Source organism: Hetaerina americana, unplaced genomic scaffold (assembly GCF_022747635.1).
Source record: "Hetaerina americana unplaced genomic scaffold, ioHetAmer1.1.p SCAF_1, whole genome shotgun sequence".
NCBI lineage: Eukaryota > Metazoa > Arthropoda > Insecta > Odonata > Calopterygidae > Hetaerina > Hetaerina americana.
The window spans coordinates 768,654-788,332 of record NW_027286069.1 but is presented as its reverse complement, the minus strand read 5'-3'; the positions used below and the strand labels follow the sequence as shown (position 1 = coordinate 788,332).

The 19,679-nt window shown below is 43.6% G+C and overlaps 1 protein-coding gene across 9 annotated transcripts in view; it reads left to right on the top strand.

The window, feature by feature from the left end:
- Nucleotides 1–19,679, top strand: part of LOC139687248 (protein daughterless-like) — a 176,807-nt gene that overhangs the window by 112,774 nt on the left and 44,354 nt on the right. The window contains exon 1 of one of the 9 annotated variants that reach the window (XM_071584422.1): nt 17,138–17,471. The exons of the other annotated variants lie outside the window; for them this stretch is intronic. Coding sequence (XP_071440523.1) covers nt 17,169–17,471 — 303 coding nt within the window. The 5' untranslated portion in view covers nt 17,138–17,168. Of the gene's footprint in view, nt 1–17,137; nt 17,472–19,679 lie in introns of those variants that run through there. 9 annotated transcript variants of the gene reach the window in all.

Here is a 19,679-nt window from a genome sequence, read left to right as displayed (position 1 = left end):
ATTCCGATGACTTCTGTAGGAGGCCAAAGCTGAATTTTCTTTGGGAGGTCCCATCTTACACCTACGTACTTTTACTTGATGCGGTGGTTTTGTTATTGGCAACGACGCTGTCGGCCCGTGACTTAACAGCGGGAACAGTTCATTGTTTATTTGCGAACAACCGTCGGGTTTCGGTAAACAAATATTTAATCGATGGTCAGGGATTCGAAATGTTTAGAAGAAAAAGAAGGCGGACGGGCTACAACTTAATGTAAAAACGTTCACTCATTTCGTAAATTTTTGAACCCTCGCCGCACGAAGAAAAGGCGTCACGGCGCTCGCCGCACGTGTCTTGGGGTCTCGAATAGGGGCGGCAGCAGCAGCCAAGGGGCCGGGCAGGAAACTCTCCTCCTCCCCCCCCCCCCCCCGCCCTCCTTTCGCTCTTATCCCCCACCCCTCCCCTACTCCTCCGCCCTTACATTATTCGGTCTTCGTGGTGGGTTCGCCCTCCGCCCCCACCCCGCCCCCGTTCGCCTCCCACGCCCACCCCACCCCTCCCTCAGGGGCCCCCGTGAGCGGATGCAGGTGTAGTGGTGGCATTGTCGGTGTGCGCTCGGGAGCGGGGGGTGGGGGGTGGGGTGGAGGGCATGCATTTGCGAGTGGTAGGTAAGAGGGCAGTTAATCGAAAACCAATCTCATTTTCCAGTCGACTCCTCACAGAATAAGTAAAAGCCCTTAAATGTTGAGAAACTCGTTCGCGCTCCCCATTTTGGGAGTTCATTCTGATTTTAACAATTTTTTGCGTTGATTGGTGCGACGCGGCGCTTCTGCACGTGTCTGGATTCGCACTCCATTATTTCAAACTCGCGGTCCAATTTCTGTGTACCTCAAACTCTTAGTGTAACATGTTGGCTTACCGCGAATGATGTTGATTGATTTATATTTGTTGGTATAGACTTTTTTTTGGGCGTTTCTAAGTTTGAAATTAAATTTAAAATACTTCGCCTTTCCACATAAACATAGGTTTATGTGGAAAGGCGAAGTATTTTAAATTTAATTTCAATATGAAGAATTTCCACTTAGTGACGCCAGAAACTGTTTCGTTTCTAAGTTTCATTGCTCTTTGTTACTGGTTTTTAGGTACGCCATATGGTTGTTAACTGCTCTCTTTTGCCCTTTCCGACTGAGTTTTTAAAATTAAGAAGACGTATTCTTCCGTTTTTATAACTGTCGTTTAGTTCTTACGCTATGTTTGGTGAATACCAAAACATCGAACTCCCTGTTTAAAAGAAAAGTTGCGGTGGCTATTGTCTATGCAGACCTATCAAGTTTTGCATATCTAACTCCTATATGTTGAGTGAAAATATGAACTCATTGCACAAAGGTGGTGGCATCTATGACGTGACCCCTTCACATTTGCTGTCTCTATTTCTTTGTGATTTGCAGTATATATTTTTCCCGTCATAAGTAATTACCTTTCATTGCCCACATTAATAATGATCTCTTTTACTGAATAAATAAACTTGATATTTTTTTCACACAAAAAAACCACATTAGTCAGATAAATCTGACGATGTCGCCAATGCGTCGAAACCGGTAGTGGTGTAATTCAGTTTTTTGTGTGAAAAAATATCAAGTTTAATTATTCAGTGTTCATGAATTTTCACAAAGTAGAGCCTCAAACCATCCAATACATGAGATCTCTTTCATTAAGTCTTATCATAAGAGAATATATGATTATAATAATTAGATGATAAAATCATTATGAACAATAAACAAATATGAAAGTCACTGACCCTAATGGAATAGACTCAGAATTAATGAAGCATAGCGATGCCGTATGCTAAGTCATGGTTTTTGAATTTTTTCGATTTGCGCTGGAAATCGTGGAGTATTCCAAAAAAATGGAAAAAGGTGTAAGTAATGCGTACATTTGAAAAGGGGGAAAAGTAGATTTGAAAATTATAGAGGAAAACATTTTTGAATGCAGTTTATATAAAATACGTATATATGATGAAATATCGAATACGCGAATGTCTCCAACCCCTGCTAATCAAATTACCTGAAGATGAAGTATACTTTAAAACCAGAAGAAGCTCGACTGACGATGTATTTTCACCGAGACAAATTTTTAGAGAAACGAGGACGTTTCAACATGGAAACATGCTTGGCTTTCATTGTTAAATTGGAATATTGGAAAAAAACGAGGGAGTAAAAAGAGTCTATCCCCAACTCTATTTCCCGGATGATGATTTAACTGGAAACTCACTGCTTATCTGTAAGAATCACACCCGAACAGCCGGCCGCTAATATACTGGACTATTCGCCGATATCATCGTGAACAAAAAACCGAAGAGGATCTAAAAGATATAATTCAACTTCACAACCTATGCAGCATTTACAATGTCACGATATCGCAAAAAAATGGCAGTTTATAGGAAGTTAACATTAAGATGGACAATAAAGTCACCACAGCATATATATATATATGTATATATATTTATATATATATTTATATATATATGAATAAAGATAGATGTATATATATATATATGTATATATATGTATATATATACATATATTATTAGGTAATCTACCGGTTAAGGTAGGTTTTTGGATGGACATAATTACTAATTAAATAATTTGTGACCCCTAGCAAACCACAACATCCTACTCTACATCAGGTCCCTTTTCAGCTCTGGATACTTTCTTCCTCCCTTCATCCCGTCCAATATCCTTATCCTGTTCCTTCCCTTTCCTCGTTTGCCTAACATTCTCCCCTCAATCACAGTCTTCAACATCCCGCTGTCGGTCAATACCCCCTTCATCCAATTTTCCTGCTTCTATAGGATTTCTCCCAACAAACCTCTCTCCTCGCCCGCCATACCAAGTACTTCCTCATTTTTTTCTTCTCTGCCCATTTCACCTTCTCCATTCTTCTTCACACCCACATTTCAAAAGCCTCAAGTCTACGTCTATCCTCCTGTTTCAATGACCACGTTTCGGCGCCGTACAGAACTACGCTCCATATCAAACTTTTTACGAGTCTTTTCTTAATATCCTTACTCAGCGTCCCTCTCATCAACTCCCTTCTCCTTGTTCAAACTGTTCTACCTGCTCTAATTTTTGCCCTCCTATTTTATGTTTAGCTTTGCCTTTTTTTCTAGAAAATCGCATAACCGTTGTTTTATTAATGTTGATTCTCATCCCATACCTGTCGCACTGATTTTCCAATTCACTAAGCAATGCTTGCAGCCCCTTGGCTGACTGACAAACTAAAGCTTGGTCATCAGCGAACCTAACTGATTTTACGAATTCCCCGCCCACATTCATTCCTACCTCGAGTTCTTCCCATGCCATGCCTCTTTAATCATTTCCTCTGCATACAGGTTGAACTGCAACGGTGATAATGGGCAACCCTGCCTAACACCTCTTCCTAACACTGCCCATCCGGACTCCCCGTTCCCCACTCGCACCTGTGCAGTCTGAGACAAGTACAGGTTGCGGATTAGCCTCCTTTCCCTCCAATCTATTCCTATTTTCTGCAATATACTCATTAGTTTTTCCCAATTCACTCTATCAAACGCTTTTTTGAAATCTACGAAACAGGCAAATACCTCCTGGTTGTGTTCTATATTCCTCTCGATTAATAATCTCATTACTGCAATGGCATCACGCGTACCTCTCCCCTTCCTAAACCCAAACTGATCATCCCCTAAGTAATCATTTGCCCTACTCTCTATCCTTTTGTTTATGATCCTGAGAACAACTTTAGCTGCGTGGGATATCAAACTAATTGTCCTGTAGTCCTCGCATGACGTGGCCTTTACCTTTTTCGGAATAGGAACTAAAACTGATCTCACAAAGTCTTCCGGCCAGATTCCTTCCTCATAAATACTACGGATCAGCCCATAGAGCCTCTTCCTCCCACATTTTTCTAAGCATTTTAAAAGTTCCACGGGAATGTTATCTACCCCCACGGCCTTATTTAGTTTCATCTCCCGTAATACCCTTTCTATCTCATCGTCGAGAATGCCTGGACCTAAGCTATTTTCCTCTACGTCATATTCTTTTTCAATGTCTAACTTTGTTGGTCGAAGTTCTTTACTATACAGTTCTTCTATATACTCCATCAATCTCTCTAGTGTCTTTCCTGCGTCAACTATTACCTTACCCGCCTTATCTCTAACTGTTAGCATAGATCTCCCTTTCTTACTTCCCGATAAAGATTTAACTTTGCTGTACAGCGCACCGATTTCCCCCTTCCTCTGCAGACTTTCCATATTCTCGCACTGCGTCTTCCACCATGCTTCCTTTGCTTTATTTATTGCCCGCCTCAATTTATTATTTAATTCATTGTACTTCATTATGCCTAACTCTGTATTTACATTCTTCCATTTTCTCCGCTCATCCATCTTTGTAATCATCTCATCCGTGATCCATGGTTTCCTAGTCCTTCTGGCGTTAACGATTCCAATAGTGTCTTTTGCGGCTTTAGACAACCCTTTCTTGATACTTTCCCATTTTTCTTCGATAGTACTTAGCTCTTTACCATCCTCCATGATTTCCTCTACCGCCTGTTTGCATTCCTTCCTTTTCAAACCATTTAATGCTTCTACATTCCATTTTCTATCTCACAGCCCCTGCATTATCTTTTTGAAACGGACGCTTCATTTCATAACAACCAAATTGTGGTCAGAGTCCGCATCCGCTCCCGGGAAGCTGTGGGAATTTATCTTACTGTTCCTAAACCTGTGTCTAACCAGGATATAATCTAGCTGATACCTTTCTGAGACACCTGGCATTTTCCATGTATACCTGCGTCTTTTGTGGTGTCTAAACCAAGTGTTTTTATGTTTAACCCCTGTCTCCTGCACAACTCAACTGCTTTCTCCCCGCAGTCATTCCTTGTGCCTAAACCGTAGTCCCCCACCTCATAACCATCTCTTCCTTCGCCTACTGTCGCATTCCAATCCCCCATCACTATCAAATGTTTCCCTGCAGGAACACATGCAATCATGTCCTCTAACTGATCGTATATCCTATCGACCTCTTCTTCCTTATGGTTGCTCGGTGGCATGTATACCTGGATAATAACTAAGTTCGTCGGTTCTGCTTTTATCTCCACTAGTAGTATTCTATCCGTTACCTGCTCTATGTTGACTACGCTTCTTCCTACCTCTTCATTTAATACTATGGCGACCCCTCGTTGGCTCTCGTCCCCACCGCTGTATATTATTCTATACTTATCACTCCAGTAATCCCCGCTATCTTTCCATCTCACCTCGCATAGACCTAAAATATCTATATTTCCCCTTTCCATCTCTCGCTTAACATTCTCCAATTTCCCCGTCCTCATCATTGTCCTAACATTCCACGTTCCTATTCTAACTAATTTGGTCTTCTTTTCCTGCGTCTTCTGTCCTGCTGCTGCTGGTTTTCCCTTGCAAGGGTTTCGTGGGATGACGACCGCGGAAGCCTTGCCTCCCCCGCTGCCGGGCACGACACACGGCCGATTTGGCCGAGCCCCGTGGTTGCCAGGACTCAAAACATCTCTATTGTCCATCACATTGTTCTTGGGAATGATAATTGAGGTGGTTTCCCGTTGCCTTCCTCAATAGTGTTTTTAACGTGACACCATCACTTACTGGCCGCCCCACTGGGGTCAGACGCCATTGCAGCCGCCTCACTGAGGAACAGACGCTGCGTGGACTACCTTTCGTCTGGCTCCTAACCTTCGACCTATCTGGCATGGGTGACCCTACCAGGAGCAATTTTTATTACTCCCGCCAGTACAGCTCTAGGGGTCATCGGAACGCACAAGCCCTTCCACCACGTCAAGGTTGTAGTCCGGGGAGGGATATATATATATATATATATATATATATATATATATATATATATGGAAGGGCATACCTGTATTTAGGCAGGAGCTGTAAAACCCTCTGGCACATGCCTTTGCGGCGGCTAGCAGGGTATCGTGTCCCGTTCTTTCACTAGGACTTGGTAATCCTTGCGAGATTATAAATTAAAGGGTAGCCCCTGACACCCACTGCCACTTGCTCGCCGACAAATTATGGCGAATTCGTATTGTGTAATATGTACTATTTGTATTTGATGTAGGTATTTTTAATCGGGACGTATATTCGCCAATATGATATCTTTCAATGCCTTGGTGACGTTTTTGCGAGTGTTCATCACTCTAATCTCACATCTAGTCCCAAGCGATTCCCGTAGATCTGCTCGATGTGCAGCTTGCATCTGTGGCTCTCCTGGCGGAAGGAGCGCTCCGTGCTCTGTTGGTGTGAGTAGGTACTTGTTGTATGGACTCTTTTTGGTCCTGGCGAGTGAATAGATGGACTTCGTTAGCGAGCAACAGGTAGCCAGGCGCAATGCAGCGGCGCAACCCCCTCCCCCCCCTGTTTTGATTTGTCGAGACACACTCGCCTTTCCGAAGCGCCCTTCAACCACCACGATTACCCCTCGAACCCCCTCCGCTATCCCCCATTTCCCCTGCCAGTCACAACCTCCCTCAACCCCGTTCTCACTCTACCCGGACACTATTCACGATCGTGAATTTGTTATCGCTCGGGGAAATTAAGGATAAACTCGACAGATCTCGGGAATGAGATTGGGAACAGACAGGTAGATAGAAAGAGGTCTTTATTTGGGCGAAATTGAGACCTAATGGTCCCTTATTCCATTTAACCCATGGTCGTATACATATTGTATCAGGCATAAAACTTACAGTCACATTCATACGTACACATTAATACGTACAGACAGATATAAATTCATTTTTTGACGGGAACAGATCGGTGATCGCTAGCAAGTCGATGACGGAAACGTGTTAATCTTCATGACTTATCATTTTTGTCTAATAGGAAAAATACGTCTTAACACAAGGTCTATATTGAATAAGGATGATGGGAATATGACTGTTCGCGTTATTAGTAAAATAAAATTTGGAGGGTGAACTTCAGTGTACCTTTAACTAATGTTTGTGATAATGGTGAGGTACTTGAATAAATTAAATTGGCAGAATGTAAAAATGGAGGTGTTGCCTAGTGATTGTATCACGTTGAATTTTCTCAAAGGAAGGAAACATACCAGGGTATCAAAGGGAACTCCGGATGTGATTATGCGAAAAAGAGATTCATTTAATTTTTGCAGGTTGCGACTGAGTAAGGCGTGCGTGTGATATTAAGAGGTTTCTGCGATAGTAATGAGATGAGGGAGCGGTTAATGAAGGTATGTGCTATGGCCCTCCAGTGGACGAGGATGAAATGAAGATGGGGGTGCCTTGTGTTACTCATGGTGAGAGAATGGATTTGCGTCGAAGTCGAGCCCCCGTAAAGGCTTGAATGTGAGGTCGCCATCCGTTGCGGCAATTAGTAATTATTATTAGCGTTTGAAATTATTTTATTTTACTGGTTGATAGTCAAGTCACTGTGTGCGTACATGAAACACAAGTATAAATGGCTTTAGGGGATTGTGGTTAAGGAAAAACCCTACTCTAATAATGATTGAAACTCTCGCAAAGTGCCGGCGTTAATTTGCGCATCCCGAAATTGCATTTATTTATTTTTTCAGTACGTTCTCGCAGTCAGCGAGGCGAGGTTGAGCTGAATTTTAGAAGTAAAAAGCAAGTTTGCGGAATCCCAATCCACATGATCGCGCGTTTCTGTTAATATTTTGTTGATAAATTTGTGTTCTATTCTAAAGATTTTGTTTGTAAGTAGGGTTTAATCATGTTCAGAATGTGTCGTGCCATTGTTATTCTTACTATTGCAGGATACATTTCGTTCATGTGCTGAACGGAGAATTTGTCACCGTATGTTTTTAAATGCTCTTGGATAAGCTCTTAAAATGTTGTGTATTTCAACACAACTTCATAAATTGACTTACTTCGACATAATTAAGACGAAGGAGAGTTTTTGCTTTTGTTTTTCATGTCTATATCTTCATCAGTTGAGCTCAATCTAGACCCCGCGTTCCAGTAATGGAATCTCTTAGCAAAGGAGCGATCAGGGTTGAAATTCGTTTGCCCTGGTGATCTGCCGAAAACATAGGTGTTGCCAAATGCATGCACCCTCCGGAGTCCAGGGTCCCCTGCCCGACGTTGCTCTGGGACCCCTGCAGATCCCAGACCTTTCCCATCCCTTGCCCTCTCGTACTTGTGGCGATGGTGTCCTGAAGAATCGAAAATGATACACACTTTTTTATTTACCGTCCCGTTACTAGGAGAGAGTCAATTGTCTTTGAATATTCTATGTTTTGAAATAACTTTCGCCGTTGGGAGCTAGTTAAGAACATAAAAGATTCTCGCCAGTTGGCTGAAACTATTGAGAAATACCCGTATAATGACATAACGTGGTGGAATTTTCTTTATTTCTTGTTTCAACATAAATGCTTAGTTGAATTAATGCTTTCACGTTTAAGCTCCGTCTTCCGCAGTGCTCTGACGGGGCAGCACGGTTGATCCATTATTTTGACAGGCTTAAGAAATCAGTTGGTCATTCGAAAGACAAGTAATATATGTTGCATTGCATGTGGCGGCGGTGGGAATGTACGAGAATCTTTTCGCAAACCCCGAAGGCTTCCCTTCCTCTTTCCATTTGCGCATTCCGCCCCCCCCCTTCTCCCCCCCTCCCTTCGGCAGTCACTCCTTCCTTCCATTTGGGTGGCATTCGATGCCCTTACCTCCGCCTCGGGTAAGAATAGGCCTACCCGCGAGCCTTCGAATCCGTTTGCCTCTGACGTCACCCGGTGCGAAAAAGCTATTCGTGGACGCCCCCCCCCCCTCTCTCTCTCCCTCCCCTTCCACCTCAAACCCTTTTATCCTCCCTTCTCTTCATAGTTATGCGTTTCGCTTAATTCCGCAACTTGGGCGAAACTTTTCTCAATCACGAGTGCTTCGCATGACATTTCCCCCCGCGTCAAATGCTGTTGCCCTCTTGCAATCGATATCCCGTAGCATGTAACCGCGTTGCTGCATGCTATTGTATCAGCTGCAGAGTTAGTGCGGAGTCTGTGATACTCCGTACCATATTCGTGCCCAAATGGCACCTTTTCCCACGCATCTGCTATCTGTCGAGCCCATTGTAATTCCAAGATAATTACTTGATTGCGCTTTTGGGGAAATGATTAATTAATAACCGTGGAAAGACAGTGAATAGCCGTCCAAGTCATTTGCACTCATTGCGACGCAACACGAGTCTACATTATTTTTTGTTTGCTAATTCTTTTTTAAATTTGACCAGTGTTCAAACCCTCAAGATGTCCGAGGCACAATGAAGACCAGATTGAACGTTTACAGCATTTATTTGAGCAAACATATTTCTAAGGCATTTAGTCTGCATTGAGGCCGCGTTGACCCGTGAGATCATCCGCCTTTTATTTCCAGAAAGATGTGTACACATTGTCGGGTAGTGTTAGTCATCATCAAATCCCTCTATTTTTGTCTTTTTCGTGGAATGTTTCCTTTTTTCGTGTATTTACCGTCGGTAAATTGTGTAATTTTATTTATTTATTTATGAACCCTGCTAGCCATCGCTAGGGTGTGTGGCAGGGCGTGAATACACAACAGACTCATTGTAATGCGAATATTTTTAAACCCTACTACGGTAGGACAATTTTATTCTGATCCCTTATCGCATGTGGAAAAAAATGTTATCTTAAATCTGTCTGTTCTACTCTTGATCTCTCTAATTTTATGTGTCATTCATGTCATTTCATGATCTCTCCTACCGTAGTACGATGGGGTAATACTATATTTTCAACATCACTGCTAAAGAGACCTCCCTCCAATTTAAGCAAGACCTTCAATCTCTAATTTAACTTTCGCTCCGTGAATGATTCCCAGCCTACCTCCTCTAATATTTTAAATGCACTACTTCGTTCAGCAACGTCTTACAAATCTAGCTCCTCTACGCTGAACACCATCCGATTCGGCAAACAATCCAACTTCGTGAGGATCCCATGTATTTTCAGCATATTCTAAATGAGGCCTAACAAGCGAAAGAAAATATTTCTCTTTGACCTTTTCATCACATTTACCAAGTACTCCTCTAATAAATCGTAATTTTTTGTTAGCTTGTCCACATACTATATTCCCCTTTATGTGTTTCACCCTGGAGAAATCGTGAGTGAGGGTAACGACATAGTTGTGAGGGTAATTGATAAGATTGATATTTTATTAATTTCATGCTCTTGGTGAGATCTCTGTATTCCCATGATAAATAGACCTAACCTGAAATGCGTTTATTGGACCTCAAAGAGGTGTTTTTTCCTATCAATTGGAAGTAAACGTCAGGCGGAATAGTATAGTGGGTAGAGGAATGGGCAACATATCGGAGTACCCGGGGTCGATTCCCGGTGACGCCTCTAGGTGCCATCAGCTTCACCCAAGCTGTGTGATTTTTCAGGTACACACTCGGTGTAGAGCTTAGTATTAGGCCAGCTCTAACCCCCCCTATCTAACCAGTCTTCGGGTAAGTTACTGTGGTTTTTAGCGATAAGATATAATACCGTTCCGATACTTGGTCTTCAGTGTGGTATCATAGTCATCCATTTCAATTTCTTTGACGAAGGCACTTAGTTTTATAATACTATATCTTGTACGAGTATACTTGTGCAAAATTCAATTGCATAGTTTAGTGTCAGGAACTCTACTTGCATATATTTAAGTTGAAAAAGTCAGGCTTTTTCTTTTTTTTTGTGGCCACGTAGAAGGAAGGAAAATCTGTTGTAGTTTTCGTTTAGCCCATTGGCTGGCTAAGAAACCTGTATGTTGGCGCGTAATTTGATTCCTATGTATCGATGTTAATAGACCCGGACACATTTTTGCTCTGCACGCACGTTTCTTGGTGCGAGGAATTGACCGGTCGCCTCGTTCATTTCGTTGGCAAATGAGACCGCGCGAGATAAGAGCCCAGCTGACAAGATGCGCGCCTGTCGTCATCGCTGGCAATTGCCTTGGCCCCCGGGCCCAATTGCTCAGCCCGCCCTAAGCCACTCTCACGCCGGCACGCGTGCTCGGCATTCGGATCGCCATTCCTACGTCAACGCCCCCTTCCCCCCTCCCTACTCCCCCGTCGCCCGTGATCTTCGCGTAATTGTCGAGGAGAAGAATCGCTTGCTCATTCGAGGGATGAGTGGTTTGATGATTAGGGGCCGGGGTTACCCTCCTCGTTCTCCCTCCGGCTCCAGCGAATTCCCATCGATACCTGGGCCCAACCCGTCGCCTGGGCTCGGTATTATCAGCCCGTCGGGTGTCCCAAGCGTCCCGATACCTGTCCGAAGGCCAATTTGGTCCGCGGTGCTATTGACTCGGTTCATTGCTATTCGTGGCCCGGTGGCGTGGCAAGGTGTGTCTTAAGAGACTTGACTGGCAGAGGGAGTTGGAGCAAGGTCTATTTCTTCTCATAATTATTGGCCTTTTTCTCGCCTAAGTACTCCGTGTGCACTGATGTGCTGGAATGTGGGATCTGCCGTGATATAGTTAGAATTTTTAGATTATATTTTTCTCTTCTACCCCAGGGAATAATAAAAAATATAATAAATGAAGTATTTTACATTCAAAATATTCAAATATACGAAAAAATGCAAACATTCTAATTGAGAATTTTGGAAGCTTTTGGGTGGACTCCTAGGGCCCGCCGTCCTCTGCTATAAACTGAATTGAGCCACCACCAAGGAGTAAAATAATATTGTCATAAAACAATTGTATAACGTATTGTTTTCAAACAGTTTAAAAATTCCCCTTCAAAATACATATTCAAACAATGTTTCCACTCAGTGTTGAGGAAGAAGTCGCATTTGACCATTCTCAATATTCCAAAAGTTTACCTTTTTTTTGCAATATATTTTAGGAATTAGATCTGTTATACAAAAAAGGATAGTTCAGTTAATGCTGTTCTTGTCTAAGCCTTGAAATATTGTTTATTTTGCAAATTATGTCTTAAAAAGTTGGCGTATTGACAATTATCTGGATTATCTCAAAAGCGTAGAAATGTTTGTAAGGTAACAACCTAAATGAACAAAAATAATGGCATGTTAGAGCTCATTACTGTGTAGTTTTTGAAGCAGTAGTCCTTGTAAAATGAAGCTATGCTTGGAGATATTCCTACAAGCTTCACCCCTGCAAATTAGATCAACTATAATTGTATCAACTTAAACCAAACTAGAGCTAATTAATTGGTTTCCGAAAAAAATGTGGGCCCTTCTTTCCAAAATAAAATTTGGACAATGCCCACTACAGACATTTGCTTGCACTACCGAAAGATTTATCCCAACGCAAACTCTATCCAGCGTAACCTATAAATATTTAATATCATTTCCCTATCCTCTCAAGGGCTGTAAAATTGTGCCCAAAAATCTTCAGGGGGTGCTTTTTTTCTTTCTTCATAATTAACGTACCATGTTGAAGCTTAGTACCTCCAATCTATGTCGAATAATCTTCCTATTAGTCTGCTTTCGCCGATTACGCTATCCAAATGTTTCATTCAGGGTAGACTAATCACGGAAAGTATTGTGTTATAATTCATTCTGGAAAGTATCTGGGAAGCATCATAAAACACACTATCCAGAAGGTTTTTAGGTTTATAAAGACTGAAATGTATGTACGTATTATTAATAATATCGTAAGTCGAAATCGTTTTGGTTAGGCGTGGTGTTATCCCTAAATTAGGGCTCCTTGTTCAAATTGGTTCTATTTTCAGCTTTGCAATATTTCCTCTACTGTCGAGGAAATCACCCCCCGCCACACGCCCTTGCGGCGGCTTGCGGGGTATTATGTAGATGTAGATGACAGTGGCTGTAACCCACTACTACGCCTTCTTTGAACTCCATCTGCGGAATGTTATCCAACCATTAATGTCCTCTGGCTTAAAAGATGTATTTCAATTATTTTATTATTGTTGATATTCTACAGTTCATGTAGGAGTTGGATGGACACAGGCTGAACATTTCTTAGCTTCATCTAACGAGTTTCAACCAGACACCCCAAGCTAAATACGATCTGCAGTTGGGCTTACTTCCTTCCTCTCTTCGTTACCTCCTACGTACCTATCCTCTTTTTCTCTACACATTCCATCCACAATCAAAATCCTCTGCATCCTTCTTTCCTGCCTCCTTTGGATTTCTCCCAACAATCCTCTCTCCTGCCCCACAACCTTGTCCTTCTTTGTTTGTTTTCCTTTCCGTCCATTGAACCTTTTCCTTCATTCTCCACACTCGTATCTCAGAAACCTCGAATCTATGTCTGTCATGTCGCAGCAACGACAAGTTTCCGCGTCGTACAAAATCGCGCTCCTTATCAAAGTTTTTGCGTCTTTCCTTAACATCCCTACTCTATGCCCCTGTCATCATTTCCCTCCTTTTTGTTGAAGCTTTTTTGCCTCAATTAGTTCTTCTTTTGATGTCGATACTGTCTCCACTCGTTGGACCATCTTGGACCATAACACTTCCAATATACTATATGTTAACTGCTCCGTATGCTCCTTTAAGGTTCATCCTTCCTAATTTTACGAGAACTTAGAATTCCTATTTCTCGAAAACATCGTAATATTTGTTTTGTGCACAATGATTCTAATTCCGTACCTATTACCCTGATTTTGTATTTGCGCTGGGCGATGATTTCAACCACTTGTCTGGCTGACTAACTAAAGCCTGATCATCCGTAAACATAATTAATTTTATGAACTGCCCTCCGACTTTGACTCCTATATCTCCAGGTTTGCCACGCTACACTCACGATTTCTTCAAGGCGTAAGTCGAAAAGCAGGGGTGATAATTGACACCCCTGAGATATATATAGGTTGTGGACTAGTCCCCTATCCCATCAATGTATTCCTATTTCCTTTAATACATTTATTAATGCTACCCAATTCAATTTATTTAGCGCCTTCTCGAAATCTACAAAATGAAAAAATGCGACCTTATTGAATATGATATGCTCCTCTGATAAGTGACCTCATTACTGCCATGGCATCACAATGCAATGCCTGTCTGCAATGTCTCTCCTGTTCCCGAACCCTTAATGATCATCCGCTTAGTAAGCATTTTCCCTTCTCTCCATCATTTTATTGACAATTTTGAGTGCCACTTTAGCTGTGTGCAAAAAGAAACTTATTGGTTTGTAGCCCTCATATATGGCTACCTTTTCCCTTTTTTGGACTAGGAACTAACTCGAAATCTTCCGGCCGAATTCATCCCTCATAAATACTACCGATAAGTCCATAAAAATCTTCCTCCCTCGATCTCCTAAATCCCAAAGTAGTTCTCTGGTGATGTGATTTATCCCCACAGCTTGGTTTGGTTTGATTTGATTTCAAATGCCTTAGTGTCCTTTCTCTGTCGAAGCCTGCAGGCTAATATCTTAACCGTATAGGTCTTCTATGCCTTGAATCTAGCCTGGTTCATTATTGAATCTAATGAAACCCATTTTGTTAAATTAATTAAATATAACCGAATGAAACCAATATTTAGCTCTATCCTCGCTGAAGGTTTGTTTTCTCACGATTGGGAACGGTTAGCCTATTATTATTTTAATTGATATTCTGCTGGTTAAGGTAGAGTGTGGATGGACACAGCCTCCACAACGTTGCAACGATGTATTTACTTGCCTCCACTCCAGAAGGGACCATCAGGTCTCAATTTCGCCCAAATAAAGACCTCTGTCTATCTATCCATCTAACAAGCACAACGTACAATACAACTCTCCAATAATCCCCTCTTCATCTCTTCGTACTTCCTCGCTCCCTTCATCCCCTCCAGCATTCCTATTCTACTCCTGCCCTTTCCTCGTTTGCCCAACGTTCTCCCCTCTATCACAGTCTTCCACAACCCATTGCCAATCTATTTGCTTTTCAACCATTTTTCCTGTCTCTCTCTAATTTCTCCCAGCAACCCCCTCTCCTCCCCCACCTAACCTAGCACTTTCTCATTTGTCTTCCTTTCTGTCCACTTCAACTTCTCCACATCCACATTTCAAGAGCTACCAATCCATGTCTATCATCCTGCTTCAGTGGCCATGTTTCCGCGCCGTACATAACTACACTCCATATCAAGTTTTGACGAGCCTTTTGTTAACGTCCTTCTTCCAAGTCCCAGCCGTCAATTTTCTCTTCTTCGTGAAAGCTTCTTTGCTCAGCGCAATTCTTCTCCCTATGTCCCTACTACTTTGACCATCCAGGTCCGAGATAGGTAAACTGTTCCACCGGATCAAGTGACCTATGACCTTCTGTTTTAATATTAAACTTAGCTTTTCTCCTCTTCGAAAGCCGCGTAATCAGGCGCATGTTTACATTTAATCTCATCCCATACCTATCGCATCGACTTAACTATGTGCTCTGCAGTCCTTTGGCTGACTGGCAAGCTTAAGTTTGGTCATCCTCGAGGTCATGCGATAGAGTATGGAGTATGTGATGTCCTTTCTAGTAAAATTTATATATTAGGTGATAGTGGGACCGTTTAAGACAGCATTGCAGATTAACGACAAATCGTAAATGTATAATTTTTATGTGTTTTACTTCCGCCTCAGAATTGTATCGGAATTTCCCCTCTTAATTTACTTGTTGACAAGGAACCCGATTGGTTAGGTAATCGAGGCGCATATCTTTGGATTTTTCACGCATACTCAATATCTTCAGCTGTAGTTAAGTGCGATTAAAACTTCCTTTCGGTCTTTTTCAGCCGAGAAATTTGGTCTTTAGCTCGGCGGGGGGGCCTTCTAATTCAGTGAGCCCTTGCTTCAATTCGGCACTTTCGCTCAAAATAAGTTGGCCTTTACAGCGACCTAGAGAGCACCTTGAAAAATTGTCACTGCAAAGGTGTCATTGTCTTCTTGGTGCTTTCTGGCTTAACCACGTACACCTCTCAACTTTGTGTCACCACTTCAATTTTACTTAGCTATTTAGGCGACGGATACACTTAGCTTCGCCCTCCTGATTTACTATTGATAATGCGTTCAATATTAAACTATTTCTTGGAATAGTCTTTTATTTTCACCTGAATATTTAGTATCAAGAATTATGTTTGGAGGAGGTGCTGATTGCGTACACTACACATAACTAGGTCATGATCGAAATTAGGTTGCCAGTTTGCATTTTTCTCAATAGATTGAAGCTTGTTGCAACACTTAGTAGAACTCCCATTGCAGAATAACTTGCATTACTCCCGTCTTGACTTTGCATTCCATATTCAAGGCCTGGATAGTTTTGCAAGAGTTTTCGTGTAAGTTCCAGTTAAGTGTGCTGTCTTCACTGGCAGTGACAGTGGTAATGGACTACGGATAGAAGCTTGCTCAAAGTGCTAATCCGCATATTGAAAAGTGTAGTCGTGTGCTTTCGCGACAAACGGAATTCGGGTGACTTCATCGCGAATCAAATGGCTTGCGGAGGAGTTAAAACGTTGATAAGGCTAGTTATGTGGTGGCAAACTGGATGACAGTGACGAGAGCACTTATATTTATAACAGCAGTCTTGGGATTGCGTGGACTCGGGTGTGTAGGAATCGCGTCTCTTGTCTCCCAGGAACCTCCCCCGCCTCACCAAGCTCGTGCACGCCCTCCCCCGCCCCGGGCCGACACCTGCCCTTCCTCCCCACGCCCCCCCCCCCCTCCCTACCTCCCTCGGTGGTGCCCTCCTCCACTTCTTTCCTCTTTGCTCCCTCGACTCCCTTATCTCCCTCCCTCCCTGCCCTTCTTCATTCCGTCTTCGCATCTCGACTATCAACCCTCCCCACCCTAAGTCATAGTGCCCACTGCCCCTCTTTCCCCCGCCCTCTTCACCCACCCGCGAAACCCTTTTTCTCTGCTCCCTGTCCCGCCAATCCCCTCCTGCCCTTCCTATCACGCCCAGACCGTCGTCACCACGCACAGTCCCGCGTGTGCGGGAGGAGGCGGCGGTGTTGCCAGTACGCGAGCCGCGGAGGCCCTTCTCCCCTCCCTCCCTCCCTCCCTCCTCCACTCTTTCCTCCCTTCGGGGGGCTGCTCCCGCGTAGACTGCCCGTCGTCGTCGTCCTCCTCCTCCTCCTCTTCTCCCTCCCTTTCTCTCTTTCCGAGTCCTTCCCCCTCCCCCCCCCCCACTTCTCCCCCTTCCCTCTTACCGCCGCCCTCCTCCCGTCTCCTTCGCACATTCTCTCTCCGCGGCCGACGGCGCAGCACCCGCGACCGCTCCTTCCCCGCGATGCACTCGATGGCGTCCACGCCATCCGAGATGGCCGCCGGCGGCGGGCCGCTCGACGCCTACTTCTTCCGCTGTGAGCCGCATCTCTTACCGTACGCGTCCCACTGCCACCCGGGAGGCGTGGACGACCACTATTACCGCCCCCCGCAGCAAGCCTCGACCCGCGTCCACCACCAACAACACCAACGCGACTACCGACAACAACAACAACACCAGCAGCTCCTTGCGGAGAGGCTCTCGTCCCGGCATCCCCCGGCACCACCCGCCGCCGTTTCGCGCTGGAGATGCAGCGGGGAGAGCGGGGTAGGTAGGTGGGGGGGAGTGGTGCCCGTTTCTTCCCCCTCCCCCTGTTGTGGTTTTCTGGATCGCCCCCCCCTCCCTCCCCTTCCCCTCTCTTCCCACCGCCCCCAGGCCAAAGGGGAAGAACGTCAGGTGCCCTGTCCCCTCGCCGACGACAAAAAATACGAACGCCGCCTCGAATCCCGGCCTGAATGTCAGGGTAGTGTGGCATTATGGGTTTCCGAACCTCGCTACGGCGATGGAGACGAGCGAGTTCGCTTGGTGGAGCAGGTGCTCAAGAAGTGGATATGAATGACTTTGAATGCGCGAGGGACGGTACATTCTTACTAAGTTCTGCCCGCTGAATAAAGGCCTAAGGACTTAAAAAGCAAACTCGGATATACTTAAAACAGACTCGATTCTTGTGTTTGTAACCTCATGTTGTGCGCTGACCTTCGTGATGATGAATTCGGACTTATTAGTCGTGGGTTGTGAACTCGGAGAACTTATTGTGATTGGAAAGTATATGGATAATGATTACCCTTCTAATGTATATGAATACTTGTCACCGGGGCATTGAAAAGCTGCGGGAGCTGTAAAGTACGTGTATATACCGTGATTTATACTCAAGAGAGGCAAATTCTCTTGATATCTTTTAGACGTTTGATGGTTAAACTTATCACTAATAAGTTGAAAGTTTGTGGCTGTCGCACCGATGCCATTATGCTCTGTGTTAAGTCGAGCATAAGCCATGACATCCATGAATTCAGCTATCTCTCTTTTATCTTCCCGATAGTGTTGGTCATTTCTTTAAAACGTTAAGGTAAAATTTTTGAGTTATTGGTGGTGGAATTTTTAAGTTCTCAAATGCCTATGGATTACTTTTACTGACTAGCTTCATTAACTAATCCTATGGAAATGGACAACTTTATACCCCAGACTTTGGATTCTAAACGGCAACATTTGGAATACTGGACCGGGTCGTTACTGATGTCATTATGGTGGCTGGAATTCATTGATTCTTTCGTTGCACAATTATTCAGTTTTCTTAAACCAAAAAATCACAGTAATCAACCGGAAGGTTTGTTCGGTAGGTAAGGTTGGAGAGCTCTCTCCATAAACACCTTATGACTTATGGCTCGCATTAACACGTCGGGGAAATATTTCTGTTTCTATCGCTGTTCCGCCGGCGGTTTCCCCGAGAACCATCTGTCTATCGGAAATATTACACATTATGGATGAAGCTGGAGGTGTCCAGAGACATTACGTATTTGCCGAACTTTTAAAACGTTCACTTTCTGTGATGTTGCGCAGTTTATAATCCAACCTATAAAACCAAGAGCCTCGTTTCCTTTGAGAAAGACTTTAAAACACTTTTGCTAGCAAAGGCCGTCTCCTTAACTTGCATGCAGGTATGGACGTGCGATTGCTATTCATGACTTAAGTATTCAGACTGAGTCACGGAGTTCCAACCATTTCTCTCTCTGCTACCTCGCGGCGGATTGCTTCGCATCAAATGCATTCTTAATACGTACTATTTCTAATGATATCGTATGATATTATGTTAAACTCATTGTAACGTTTTCCAGTTTGAATACGTGTATCGAAGGTTACTTTCATTTTGAATGTTGGGTAAATTGTGCGACGATGCTTGCCGATGAATTATTTATCATAGTCTCACTCCTAGAAGCCGCTCGTATGATTTATTGCAATGTTATGGGGTGAGTTCTCCTACCCTACCTACGACTGGTATCGAGCAGAACAATGCCTGCGTGACTTATGGAAGTAATATCGCGAGGACATTGGAGAGTGAATTTGATGTCTTATGTAGAGTTGGCGGCGATTCTTGTTGTAATCTTTAACGTTTTTATCCAATGGATGGCATTAATTTTGTAGGTTGCATTTACACTCGGCAATGCAAGGAAAAAATTGGGAGGAACTCTTAATATTAGCGCTGTATGTGTTCTGAGAAATATTCGAGGTAATTCGATTTTTTATTCTTCAGCGTTGTCAATTCCAAAGGTGACGTCTCCCCTCCCCCCCTCCCCGAAAAAAAGCGTAGTTAGTTCATCGGGATGGCATGAGTCGGTTAGGCGAGAAATTATACGGTGGATGTCCTCTCTCTGCGACCAATCGTCCTTCAGATGCGGGGAGAGGCGGCAGAGAAATGGCGATCATCTTGTGACGTGAATCCACCAATGAAAGGCCACTTTGCCCCGGCAAGTGTGCCCA